This window comes from Hordeum vulgare, chromosome 3H, assembly GCF_904849725.1.
Source record: "Hordeum vulgare subsp. vulgare chromosome 3H, MorexV3_pseudomolecules_assembly, whole genome shotgun sequence".
Lineage (NCBI taxonomy): Eukaryota > Viridiplantae > Streptophyta > Magnoliopsida > Poales > Poaceae > Hordeum > Hordeum vulgare.
In genome coordinates this window covers 63,965,160-63,978,587 of record NC_058520.1, presented here as the reverse complement: position 1 = coordinate 63,978,587, position 13,428 = coordinate 63,965,160, and the positions used below count along the sequence as shown (strand labels likewise).

The window sequence follows — 13,428 nt, the reverse complement described above, 5'->3', positions numbered from 1 at the left end:
TAGACAAAACACTGTCCCTAGTAAGCCTCTAGTTGACTAGCTCGTTGATCAAAGATGGCCAAGGTTTCCTGGCCATAGGCAAGTGTTGTTACTTGATAACGGGATCACATCATTAGGAGAATCATGTGATGGACTAAGACCCAAACTAATAGACGTAGCATGTTGATCGTGTCATTTTGTTGCTACTGTTTTCTGCGTGTCAAGTATTTGTTCCTATGACCATGAGATCATATAACTCACTGACACCGGAGGAATGCTTTGTGTGTATCAAATGTCGCAACGTAACTGGGTGACTATAAAGATGCTCTATAGGTATCTCCGAAGGTGTTAGTTGAGTTAGTATGGATCGAGACTGGGATTTGTCACTCCGTGTGACGGAGAGGTATCTCGGGGCCCACTCGGTAATACAACATCACACACAAGCCTTGCAAGCAATGTGACTTAGTGTAAGTTGCGGGATCTTGTATTACGGAACGAGTAAAGAGACTTGCCGGTAAACGAGATTGAAATAGGTATGCGGATACTGACGATCGAATCTCGGGCAAGTAACATACCGAAGGACAAAGGGAATGACATACGGGATTATATGAATCCTTGGCACTGAGGTTCAAACGATAAGATCTTCGTAGAATATGTAGGATCCAATATGGGCATCCAGGTCCCGCTATTGGATATTGACCGAGGAGTCTCTCGGGTCATGTCTACATAGTTCTCGAACCCGCAGGGTCTGCACACTTAAGGTTCGACGATGTTTTATGCGTATTTGAGTTATATGGTTGGTTACCGAATGTTGTTCGGAGTCCCGTATGGGATCACGGACGTCACGAGGGTTTCCGGAATGGTCCGGAGACGAAGATTGATATATAGGATGACCTCATTTGGTTACCGGAAGGTTTTCGTGCATTACCGGAAAAGTTTCGGGCTCATCGGTAGTGTACCGGGAGTGCCGGGAGGGGTGCCGGGGACCATCGGGAGGGGTGTCACGCCCCAAGGGGTCTCATGGGCTATGGGAAGAGATAAACCAGCCCCTAGTGGGCTGGAATAAGTTCCCACTAAGGCCCATAAGGTTTGAGAAGGAAAAAATACAAGGTGGAAAGAGTTTCCAAGTGGGAAGGTGGAATCCTACTCCAAGTAGGATTGGAGTAGGACTCCTCCACCTCAAATTTCGGCCAAACCTTGAGGGTTTGAGGCTGCCTCCTCCCCTCCCTCCCTCCTATATATACTGAGGTATTAGGGCTGATTTGAGACAACTTTTGCCACGGCAGCCCGACCACATACCTCCACGGTTTTTCCTCTAGATCGCGTTTCTGCGGAGCTCGGGCGGAGCCCTGCTGACATTAGATCACCACCAACCTCCGGAGCACCGTCATGCTGCCGGAGAACTCATCTACCTCTCCGTCTCTCTTGCTGGATCAAGAAGGCCGAGATCATCGTCGAGCTGTACGTGTGCTGAACGCGGAGGTGCCGTCCGTTCAGCACTAGATCGGAGCGGATCGTGGGACGGATCGCGGGACGGTTCGTGGGACGGTTCGCGGGGCGGATCGAGGGACGTGAGGACGTTCCACTACATCAACCGCGTTTCTTAACGCTTCTGCTGTGCGATCTACAAGGGTACGTAGATCAGAAATCCCCTCTCGTAGATGGACATCACCATGATAGGTCTTCGTGCGCGTAGGAATTTTTTTGTTTCCCATGCGAGGTCTGACAGAGAATGAACTTCACCTTTTGTAAGGTTTCCGTCCTCATACTTGGCGGAAACCTTACAAAAGGTGAAGTTCATTCTCTGTCAGACCTCGCAGCGGTTGAAGCACTCCATGCTCATGTTTGCAAAAATTTGCACGGCCAGGCAGAGGCAGGAAGACGCTCAAGCCACTGGTGGTCGTGTCGATCATCGCGATACGCTTCGTCATCCTCCCCGCCTGCGGAATCGGAGTGGTGATGGCCGCCAGCGAGCTCGGGTTCCTGCCAAGATCGCCCCTGTACCGCTACGCCCTCCTGCTGCAATCCACGGTTCCCCCTGCCATGACCGTCGGTCTTGTCGGCTTACCACCACAGCTTATTCGGACATAGGGGTGCTATGCTCTGAGGTGTTGGTTTCTCCTCTCCTATGTTGCAGGGACGATAGCCCAGCTGTTAGATGTTGGGGAGGAGGAGTGCTCCATCATCTTCCTCTGGACGCACCTGGTTGCAGCCCTGGCGCTAACACTCTGGTCGACTGGTGAACGCAAAGCAGCAGGGTATGATAGATTTTTAGCATCAATAAAGAGATTTTTACACAGCTCTGTAAAGAGGAATTCCAGACTGATTTGACAATATCATAAAATCACCAAAATTTGTTGAATTGAAGAATGGACCCTGGTACAATGCCGTAGCGGAAAAAGGGTGAATGCACTAATGTTGCTCAAACGTAGTACAGAGAAAACTTCACTCAGAACGAGACTTCAGAGTTGATTCATACAGAACCAAATGTGTGCGGAAGAACTGAATCAAAGCCTAGTAGTTGACAACAACCATGAGAATTTGAACTAACTAAGAAGTTTGGAGCTGAGAGAAACTAAGCGAAATATATACTATGAGCTGCAGCATGCAAAATTGCGAACACAAGGTTCAGAACAATGATAATAGGAGCAGGAACAACAACAGTTTTAGTAGCGTGCATGAACAAGTGCAAGAGTACTGCACTTTATCAATCACAAAACTTCGGTCTGGCCTTTTATCCTCCTTATTATTTGAAAATTTTGTGACGCACGAAATGCAAAAACTTTTAGCAACCTAGATGTCTCTCCCCTTGATGTTATTAGGGGTATAGTCGCGGACCTAACGCCGTGGTCTCACCGCCTTAACAAGGTGGGTGAAAAAGTTCACGCCGGCTTGTGGCGGGACTACTTTACTTCTCACCTTGTCTAGCTTGTTTCAAACCTTTTGAAATATATTCAAGTGGGGAGCCTTTCCCGCCGTGATAGTTTGAAAAAAAAACAAGCTAGTTTGGCTAAGCATCGATCAACCTGCAAGTTATGCAATAGAACAAAGATAATGTCCATTTGGCAAGAACGTTCTGGAGGCATGGGAAATTTCTGAGGCCTTTTTGGTACCTCTGACAGAAAAGAGAAGCTGTACAAGATCATGTATGACCAAGTCATCATATTTAACTATGCTAAATGATGTTCACAATTCTGTAATACTTAAAACATGATCTTATAAAATAATGAGCAATGAACTATATACAATTGGTGATGGACCAGAACATACGATAAAGCACTCAAGCAAGCTGAGATTGATTCTACGACATTGACTGATTGTGAAATAAAAGTTGATATATGCGACAACAGTTTGCAGGGAGCTATACGATTCTTGGTAGAAAACTGAAGGCAATTACACTGCTAAGGCTATCATTGTGAAGAGATGACGAGGATTATTTTTTATGACATTAACTGGGTATGAAGGTTTTCTGAAATACACAGTGCGGATTTTTTAACAGTTACCCCGCCTTTTCAGTTAAGCTATTGCACAGGTTTAGAAAAAAAGTAGCAATCACAAATTCATAGGTACGTGTACATCTGTTGTCACATCAACTTTCATCCAAATTTCCATCGATGATGTTAACAGTAGAAGTAAGCTAACCGTTGCTTCAGTGCGTGCAAAATGGATCAGCCTAGTGAGAACAAATTAGACAGCGGGGAGGATTCCATAAGAAAAGGGTTTATTTTTTATGGAAAGTAAATCTCGAATGCGACCAGAAGCGTATATGTATTGAAAATGATGTGTAGTAAGAAAAGATGCCCTTTTCTATATACAAGGGATTTTCTAAACCAGAGAATGGAGGGATATGTCGTGGTATTCTTCAACAAAATTAATCTAGCAGGAATAAATCCTGGATTGTGGTGTTGATGTATTTGAAAGGGTTTAGCTTCCAAAGCGTACTGCCTCGTATGGTGCATGTCAAGACTTACCTCGTATGGATTTTGTCTTGCCTAGGAATCTGCCAAAAGCCTTTTGGTATTCTTGATGTATGATATCAGTCTAGCAAGATAGCTTGAATTAAGTCGGCAAACCTGCACAATGAAAACTTTAGTAGGAAAAGAACAATCTTTATTTTCATACCGCTTTGCTAGAGCATATCTATGCTTGACCAATACACCATACCAAAATTGGTAAAGGGAGACGTGATAAAGCCTGTCTGAAACTGGAATATGATGTGGAGTATATAAAATATATCTGTGAAAGAGCATGGGACACTTGTTGTGATTTCAACATCTGATTCTGATCCAATACCATTTGATGTCTCTCCCAGTAATTTAGTTAACAAGAAAAATGAAGAACAAGAACTTTAAGAACGTTGTGCCTTCTATGCACATATATATATATATATATATATATATATATATATATATATATATATATATATATACACTCACACACACCTATTTTGTGGACGAATGAGCATTAATACTCATTTAGTCATCCTTCCAAGACAAAAAAGAGGAAGAGAAAAACACTTCTCCAAAGCATACAAATCTCACCAGTTAGAACAGTTATGATACATTGGTTCACCGGAAGATGGACATGAGAGTGTACAGAAAAGCAGGCATGTCCAAAGTCAAACCAGCACAAAGACAGATAGGTGATAGATGAATAAGCATAACCCCCATAGAGCGAGTCACCTTCCCAGAAAAACTATAGCAGTAGACGAACTAAATAGCAATGACGGGAAGCTAACACGCATAAATAACATTTTCTTCTGACACTTTCGAGTATCGAAGCCAGAGTAGACTGAAAATACCGGGCCGGAGAGAGAAATCGAAGGCGCGGTCGGGTAACTGAGCAGAGCTCGCTCGCTCGGAACGAAACCCTAACCCTAACCCCGCCCCGCCGTCCCGCCCCGTCGGAGGCCCCGTCCCCCGTCGCGGGCGCCTCCCCCGGCGATGCGCCCCTCCCCCGCATGACCGCCCGGGGCATGGCCGGCGCCGAGGGCTCGCCAGAGGGCCCGACCCTCGGCGGCGTCGACCCCTTCGAGCAGGCCAGGAAGGCGCTGTCCCTGTGGACCCCGTTCGAGGGCCAGGAGACGGTGTCCAGGGCGCCCACCCTGCCCGCGCGCCTCGTCAGCTGGTCGGGCCCCAGCGACCGGCGCAAGAAGCAGAAGAAGCTCGAGCTGGGCGGCAACCGGTGCAGGCGGGACGAGCGAGCGGCGGCGTGAAGGGGAGGCGGCGGGCGGGGCGAGCGAGCGGCGGCGTGAAGGGGAGGCGGCGGGCGGGGCGAGCGAGCGGCGGCGTGAAGGGGAGGCGGCGGGCGGGGCGAGCAGGTGGAGACGGGGCAGAGCGGAGAGTGCGGGGTGGGCGGGGCGGGCGACGTGAAGGGGGACGTGGCTGAGTGGTTGGCGAAAAGACGTGCGTAGGATTAGCGTTAGCGTTAACGAAGGCTTCGTTATTTCGTTAACAACATTTTTAAACCGTTGAGTACATGATTAGACGGCTAAGATGGCGAGTTGGATCTGCCTCTTCGTGCTTTTTATAGTGTAGATTACCGGGGTTTGTGGTTTAATATGGCATTGTTCTTTAATTTCACCCCTTTTCTTTCATTTCTTCATGAGAATCTTCACCTTTCGATCTTACCAAATTTTGTGATTTATGCCACTGTCCTTTAATTTCGCCCTTTAAAATATCATACACTGTACATTTGACTACCTAGGATCATCCTGCTAGGGATACACCTCGGGAGTTGAAACACACCTTCCACATATTTGATAATTTCAAAATTCGGTAACGACTGTTTGACCTCAATGAACATGTATGTCTAAGTTTAACAGTAACAAAAATATACTGAATTAAACCATGCAAGTCACACACCATATATAATAATGATATTTCTAAGTGTATCAAGAAAATTACATTGTTAACCAGAGTAACCACACAGGAAAATATATAAAATCACGAAGATGCACACTATTACAATAATTCTGTTGTGATGAAATTAAAAACAAATAATTATTGTGCAATTGGGAGGAAATGAGAAAGATAACAACAGTTTGATATTGTGCATTACATTTGACTACCTAGGAAGATATCCCTTTGATCTGCAGGGAGTATCTTTGTAACTACTCTACCATGAAGAAGCTAGGAAAATTATTAAAAAAGGATACTGTGTGAAACGCACGTGTAATATAATCTTAAAAAAAGGATTTGCATTAAGTTTATTCAAAACCCTAAACTTGTAAAGAAATATGTGCAAACATTAGTAGCTACATTCTGAACGAAGATTCTGTTTAATAACACACGTCTCAAACATAAGTGCGGTGGGCGAGCGGCACGGTGGCCCGGGACAACCGGCGCTGAACCGGCGCGACGAGTGGGGCAAGGGGGCGACGACCTTCGTTGCAAGTGGGGCGAGGGGGCGGCAACCTTCGCGGCGAGCGGGCGGGGCGAGGGGGTGGCGACCGGCGAGCATGCTGCACTCACACACTACAGAGCGCATATTTCTCCTCCTCGACCTCCCAACACTGTCTCCAAGCTCCAGCCCTCCACCATTCCAACTCGCATACCTCTCCTCTTCCTCATAAACTTCCGTCGAAGCTTGGACGACCCCGACCTCCCTCCCCACCGTGACATTGGGCTACGGCCGGTCATACCACCACGGCTGCATCGTGGGCATGACGGACGCGGGCATGGCGGAAGGTCCGTTGGTGGGGAAGCGCAAAAGTAATATGTAGGAGGAGAGGAGGCGCGAGGGTGGTCACTGGAGAGGTGAGACGTAACACCTTAGTTTCTGCACCAAATATAGAACAACATCGAGTCAGGGAAACAAAACAATAAGAGCAGAGTTAGAATGTAGATGTAAAATCAGCTTCCCATATGGTCCAATTCCCATAGAACTGCAAGAGCTACACCCATGGTCCTGAATGATATAAGTTTTGTATGCTAATATATTCATGGATTAAGGAATACGACAATACCATAGAAAATTAAAATGGAGGACAGTGCAAATGATTTTCTTAGTTTGATAGTTTAGAAAAAAACAGTCGACGGGTTACACAAGAGTGTCCCCATGTCCCAGCTGACCCTTCTGCTAGAAATAACAGTAGTGTTAAGTAAGACACATAACAAAAATTAAGCATCGACTCATACCTCATTTCGACCCGACGAGAAACAACAACTGTCAGAACTGAAAGCAAGACTGTAGCAAGCCCCTGGCAAAATACAGGAATCCATTAGAAAAATCGATATGACCATAACTCAATTTTACTACTTGACAACATTCAAGAAACACGATGACAATCCAGTAATACTTCCGCGCATAAACTGGACGACTTTCCATGCCTCCTTATATTAGATGAAGAAATACAATGGAGTATAGTAAGGAACTCACGAAGGAGGAAAGTAAGGACGCCGAAACGGATGTCCAAACCCACGAGCCACGAGAGGGCACAACCGTGTTGGGGACATCAGGTTGTAGGCGCTTACATGTATAGGAGCCCCTGCTTCCAATGTTGCATGTACTTGAACACTGGAAAAATACCATCACTCACTTTAGAATATAGCTGGCACCCGACGACTGATTAGGCACCGATGCAAACGAAAATCCTAGTCCCGTCTAGGAACACGGCCAGGAAAAGTAACAAATCACCCCGGAAGATAAAGCTGGTGCTTGACATGGCCTATGGCATATGTATATTCACCTCCCATGTTCGTCAGAGACATGTTTCCATAATTTTCCATGTCTAAAAATATATGAGGTGATCATCAATTCTCAAAGAGGAAAAGTGAAACTACACATCATGAGAGGAGAGAAAAAACTAAACTTCCCTAAAAAATGAACACCCAATATTACGTCAAGACAGGAGTACTGCCCCGATTCCTTCATTTGATTTTCATAATTCTCCATAATTTTCCTTGATTCGTCGTGGACTCTTTTACCACTCCGGTCCATATTAATTGTCGCTTATCTAGTAGGAAGTTGGTATATGCATCAGAGGGACCAAGGGAGTACTTCTTAGTATTAAAATTTTCTAACTCTGACTTAGCATATTCATATAAAAAAGTAAGGGTCGATCAAGAACACACTGTTCTAGATTCCACTTCACACTTACTTTCAGTTGTCGAGCATTAGGCAGTAATTGTTCTAGAGACCAAGTCGGTATGCTGCACAAGTAAGGGCCGATCAAGAACACACTGTTCTAGATTCCACTTCATACTTACTTTCAGTTGTCTAGCATTAGGCAGTAATTGTTCCAGAGACCAAGTCGGTATGCTGCACAAGTAAACAAGAGGACGCAATGATCATCATGACAATAGTGACAACACAATAGAAAAAAATAAGAGCACATGCTTGTAAACGTCAAGTGGTTGTTGATGTGTGGCATCCAACAACAGCGATAGCGATGGAGGAGGATCTTATGTGTTCTACAGCAAAGAAGAAAAGCCTCAGTAATCTGAAACCCAGCCCACTGGCTACAGAATGCCTACAATCTCTCAGCCATAGAACGGTGAAAGCGTGCATTTGTGGAGATCAAAACAAATTGCAGCCAACGGAATGGTTAGAAGCATATGATGGAACGAGTGAATCACCTGGCTGGGAGAGCGCAAGATTACTTCCCCAATTCCTATTCTGCTTCAGATTGACTTCCTCTTGATCACGGCTTCTGCTTTATCTGCCTCCCTGATTTCCTGTCAATTTTTGTTTAATGGCTTGCCGATGCCGGCAAACTTGGCACCAATGGACCCCAATGCCTGTAGTGTTGTGCCTGCAGCAATGGGAAGCCCGGCACCGCCAGCTGCAGAAACCTCAGATGGCCTTCTGAGAGTCCACCCACCTTCTATAACAGCAAACATATTGTCACATCCATGAGCTAAACAGGTTTAATATCGGACAAATAAGTGAAATTAAGAAGAGCGCTGCTGCAGCGCTACAGCGGTAGGTTGCAAGAGCATCACAATTATTTTTCATACTACCAAATAAACCAAAAAATCTTTAAAAGAAAGTTGAACAGCAGGGTGAAGCAGTTCCATACCTTTAACTCAGAGTCATCTACTCCAACATAAACAAGTTTTCGTTGTCTTCTCTTCCTTTTTCCCAAACGTAAAATTTGTAAAATCTTCAACCTGTGGGATGACACGACATAAGCATTGCCGCCGAAAAAATTGGGGAAAATTTGAATAGGCTGAATAATAGATCCCCTAACGTCCTGAGTCTGTGTGGTAGAAAAGAGAACAGTTTGCCTATTCTGCATAACAATTCCAGGATCTTTCATTAGAAAACAAAATTTAGTATTGGTGATGGCTATAGAAAAACAAACAACATTTATAGAATAACAAACTGTAATTAGTTCCCGCTAAATTCGATTTAGAGAATAACAAATGACATTTATATCCACTGGAGTTTATATGTATCATCTGAGTTTTTCGTGAAGCCTGATAAGCAGATATAGTGACTATGGGTAATATGAAGAAATATGTTTCACTTGCTCCATCAAATATGGGAATGGTAAATTACAAAACTTGCATGAAGAGACCTACTACTCGGCCAATCAGTACCAAATCTTCCAGATCCCAGGAATGGCTATACATCATCAGTCACGCCAACCTGCTGATGGTTCAAAAAACGCAAGCATGCAAATCTTAGTGATAGCTACAAGATTAGAAAATAAATTCAAATAGAACCGATGAACTTGTAGCATCATCAAGTGGGGATTATAAAGAACAATTCACTCATGTAAGATCATTGAAACCAGTATAAGGCAAATTCTTACAATAGATGGCCATTCCAAAGTTTATATGGATAAAAGTGGACATGCCTTGCATTGGGACTTACAGCATCACAAGCGCCCTAGTCGTCATCGGGACATAAAACCTTCTCCCGCCTGCTCGGTCGCCATGGGCAAGAAGCCAACAAGGGCTAGCGTTGGCGATGCTTCATGAACAGAGAGATGTTCCCCTGCAATAGAGAAGAGAGGGAGCTTCAGGAACAAAGCACCAACTCGAAAATTCCAAATCAAAAACCAGAGAGAGAGAGGGAGAGAGAAGTGCTGGAGAAGGCACCTTTTCCATGGCGTTGACATAGGCAGTATGAATCTGACTATGTTTACTTCTTTCTGGAAAGCCACTTAAATTGTGCTCTGTGTTTTGGTTTACAAATTTCTGACGATTATGTATGGCTTAATGTTTATACCTGTCGATTTCAAGGGTCTTCTGAACATATCGGTTCTTGATCTTGCATATGCATGCATCTATTGAAGATAAATAAGGCTAATTAGTCTGCCCCTGCTCAAACTTCAGTTATTCTGTCTAATTTCTAGTTAGCCTCCTTTCAACCAGCTACGGACTGTTGAGCAACTTGGGTATATAACATATCTTTCTCTGAGGTACGTCCTTTCAAGAGAAACATGCACGGTTCGGCTGACCTCACAAAGCGTGACACCAAACTGAGAATCAACGAATTCATCACAGTGCTCCTGTTTGGCTGGCCTCCTGTACTTATTGCCATTTTCTATAAAGCAAGTGTAGCAAAAGCATACTGATAAAAAAGAAGGTTCATCACTTTTGGCAACACATGCACTTTAGTTTCCCATTGGAGTAGGCAGCCAAAAATATGTTTTGAAACTGAAATGGAACTAATAGCAAATAAGACCATAGTTGCAATTCACAGTGTGTGTGTCTTCTAGTAAGTGCAATCTCAGCTATCATTCAGCAAGGCTAACTGTTGTTAGCATTGCAACAACTGTCAGACAGGTTATCCAACACATTAGAGATATATGGCTGTTCAACCAAAATATCATACTGAACAACAGAAGTTCAGTGGTAAGTTACAGATCCCAAACGCATACTCTTGAGTATTTTTTCAAATGTCATCTACCATAAGAGACAAGGAAATGTTTTTAGAAAATATACTTGAGGGTCATCATAACTTCCAAATAGTCAATCAGAGGTATGCTCCAAGAATGTAATAGCACCACCAAGATTCTTCTCATTCACACTCATCTGATATCACTTCCTCCTATATATAAATGTTATCAACTGACATTGTATCTTTAGTTTAGATTACTTAACAGACAATAATGTTCCATTTGCATGCCTTTAGGATACAATTGCATGCGATTGTTTTAGTATCAGCAGGCAGTCATGTATAAGTATTGCAGAAAATGCAACCCTGAACTCCAAATGTTCATATGTCATGAATCAGAGAAGGTGAAGTGTTCCAACCTTCACTAACAAGTCCAAGGGTCTCATACTAGATTGATGAATCTTGGGTGCACGACTTCAGATCCTCATCTCTGGTTTTCTTACTGCTACCTTTGATATTTTCATGCAAAACAAATTTATCTTTCACCCATACACACTCCAGGATAGTACCGGGATCGTTGCTGGAGGGGTAGTACTCTCTGAAAGCCTGTGACACAAAGAGGCAAAACCAAGGAGTTATGCACTGAGGTAAATGCAAGGTCCAGCTACTGCACTTCTGTGTGAAAGCATGATCTTACGCAATACATATTTTTCCATGATCAATAAGGATACAAGTTACCTAGGCCATCGTCGGTTGCCGTTGCCGCTGCACCATCATGCTCATTATCCTCCCCGCATTGAGCACCTGCTGGACTGGGTGAACAATAAATGAGATGGCAAGCGACTCCGATCTAGATCGAGGTCGTCGTATGCGAGGAAGGTCGCTCCAGGTCTCCGTAGACGGGGAAGGTCGATTGGATGACGACGACGGCTGGATGAAATTGTCGAGGAGGAGATGCCGCCGATGGCTCCGTTGAGAAGGCAAGTGGATCGGGGACATGTCCCTCTGGATGGAGAATGGAACCGGGGCAGGTGTTGACGATCAGAAAGCTAGATCCCATGGGTGAGAGGAGAGAAGGGGGGCCCGTCAGAGGCCTGCGCCAACGCGACCGCGGCGCCCCACGCGCCAGAGCCGAACACGAAGGTGTCATCGCCGACGACGAAGTTGACCTCGTTGGGCCCGACCACCTCCTCAACTGCGGGGGCGTCAGGGCGGCTCCAATCGACGGCCCCGTCGGAGGCCTGCGGCAGCGCGACCGCGGCGCCCCCCGCGCCGGAGTCGAACATGAAGGTGTCATCGCCGATGACGAAGTCGACCTTGTTGGGCCCGACCACCTCCTCCACCGCGGGGGCGACAGGGCGGCCAGATGGAGGTGGCCTCTTTCCTCCCGCGCGAGCATGGCCGACGGCGGCCTCCCTCCCCCCGCGCGAGCACGGCTGGCGGCGGATCATGAAACGGCTTCCCTGCCTGGCCGGGTGGGAAGAAGAGAGGGGAGATCGTGGGCATCACGAGATGGAGGGGATCGGGATCGAGGAGGTTGGGAGAAAACGGGGTCATGGTCTGTGGATGCGGCTCTTTCGTTTTTTTCTAGTATCCAACCGAGGAAACGAGAAGGGTTAGCAGGAGCGGGATCGCTAGACTGGGAGGTACATGTTTTGTCGTGGGCTAACCGGTTTGGTTTAAGGAGGGATAAAAAAATCGATTGGTTTAAGGAGGGATAGAAAAAAAAATCAGTGGAACTGTGCTGGTACAGACGGGGGATCACACGAGGTCAAACCATCACGACGACGGCAGATCCTCCTTTAATAGTAGAGATGATAGAGAAGCTTGATCGCACCAACGGGGCACCAAGCGCTGGCTAGCCGCTTCCATAATTAATCTGCTCAAAGTCCGTGATCCTTGCCTCTCAGTGTCATGTCTTCAAATCTACTCATACATGATGTATTTAGATGGGTGGTATACACTTCGGAGATTTTAAGGTAGAGTTTTGTTTCCGATCAACAATACAATCTTAAGGTTTAAATAAGACTATGTGCCAAGGGATTACATTAGTACATATCTCCGCCATGTTTTGTACTGTTGAGTTCCGGGATGTAGCATGCTCTAAAATCTTTAGATTGTGTGAACGCCCCTCCAGTACCAGGGGCGACCGACAATATCGACAAGGAGGACCCACACGGCAATGACTCGCTGCGCTCGTCTGTTCTCCAAGGCCGACGCAATCAGGAAGCCCAACCTGCGTGTGGTTGGGCTGGAGTGGGCATAGGAGGCCGAGGAGTGTCCAACCGCTACTTAAGGGCAGGGGCAACGATGCGCACGTCATCGAGTGGATCACGAACCCGACGGCGGCTGCACTTGTACCTCTCTTCCCCTAATACCCTTCTCTCTATCCATGTAACCGAGCTTGTAATCGAGATTGCTACCTGAATTTGTGAGTGTTGTTGCTAGATCGAGAGATATACCACTGGGTTCCTAACATCTGGTACCAGAGGTCAGTCCACTACCCTTTCCTCCCTTCTATCTGGCGCAATTCATGGAAACTAGGAGTCTGCGTCAAGCCCGATCTCTCCTGGAAGCTATGGACGTGATACGTGTCCAATGTATCTATAATTTTTAATTGTTCTATGCTGATATATTATCATTCTAGGATACATTTTT

General features: G+C 45.6%; 1 protein-coding gene across 1 annotated transcript; it reads right to left on the bottom strand.

Moving 5' to 3' along the window:
- Window positions 1-11,819: 11,819 nt before the first annotated feature.
- Window positions 11,820-12,306, bottom strand: LOC123441490. The gene has a single exon (XM_045117903.1). The coding sequence runs from the start codon at window positions 12,219-12,221 to the stop codon at window positions 11,820-11,822; it is 402 nt and encodes a 133-aa protein (XP_044973838.1). The 5' UTR covers window positions 12,222-12,306.
- Between the last annotated feature and the right edge of the window lie 1,122 nt (window positions 12,307-13,428).

Excerpts from the sequence above, each read along its gene's own strand:
- LOC123441490 (XM_045117903.1), bottom strand. The coding sequence starts at position 12,221 with ATGATCCGCCGCCAGCCGTGCTCGCGCGGGGGGAGGGAGGCCGCCGTC.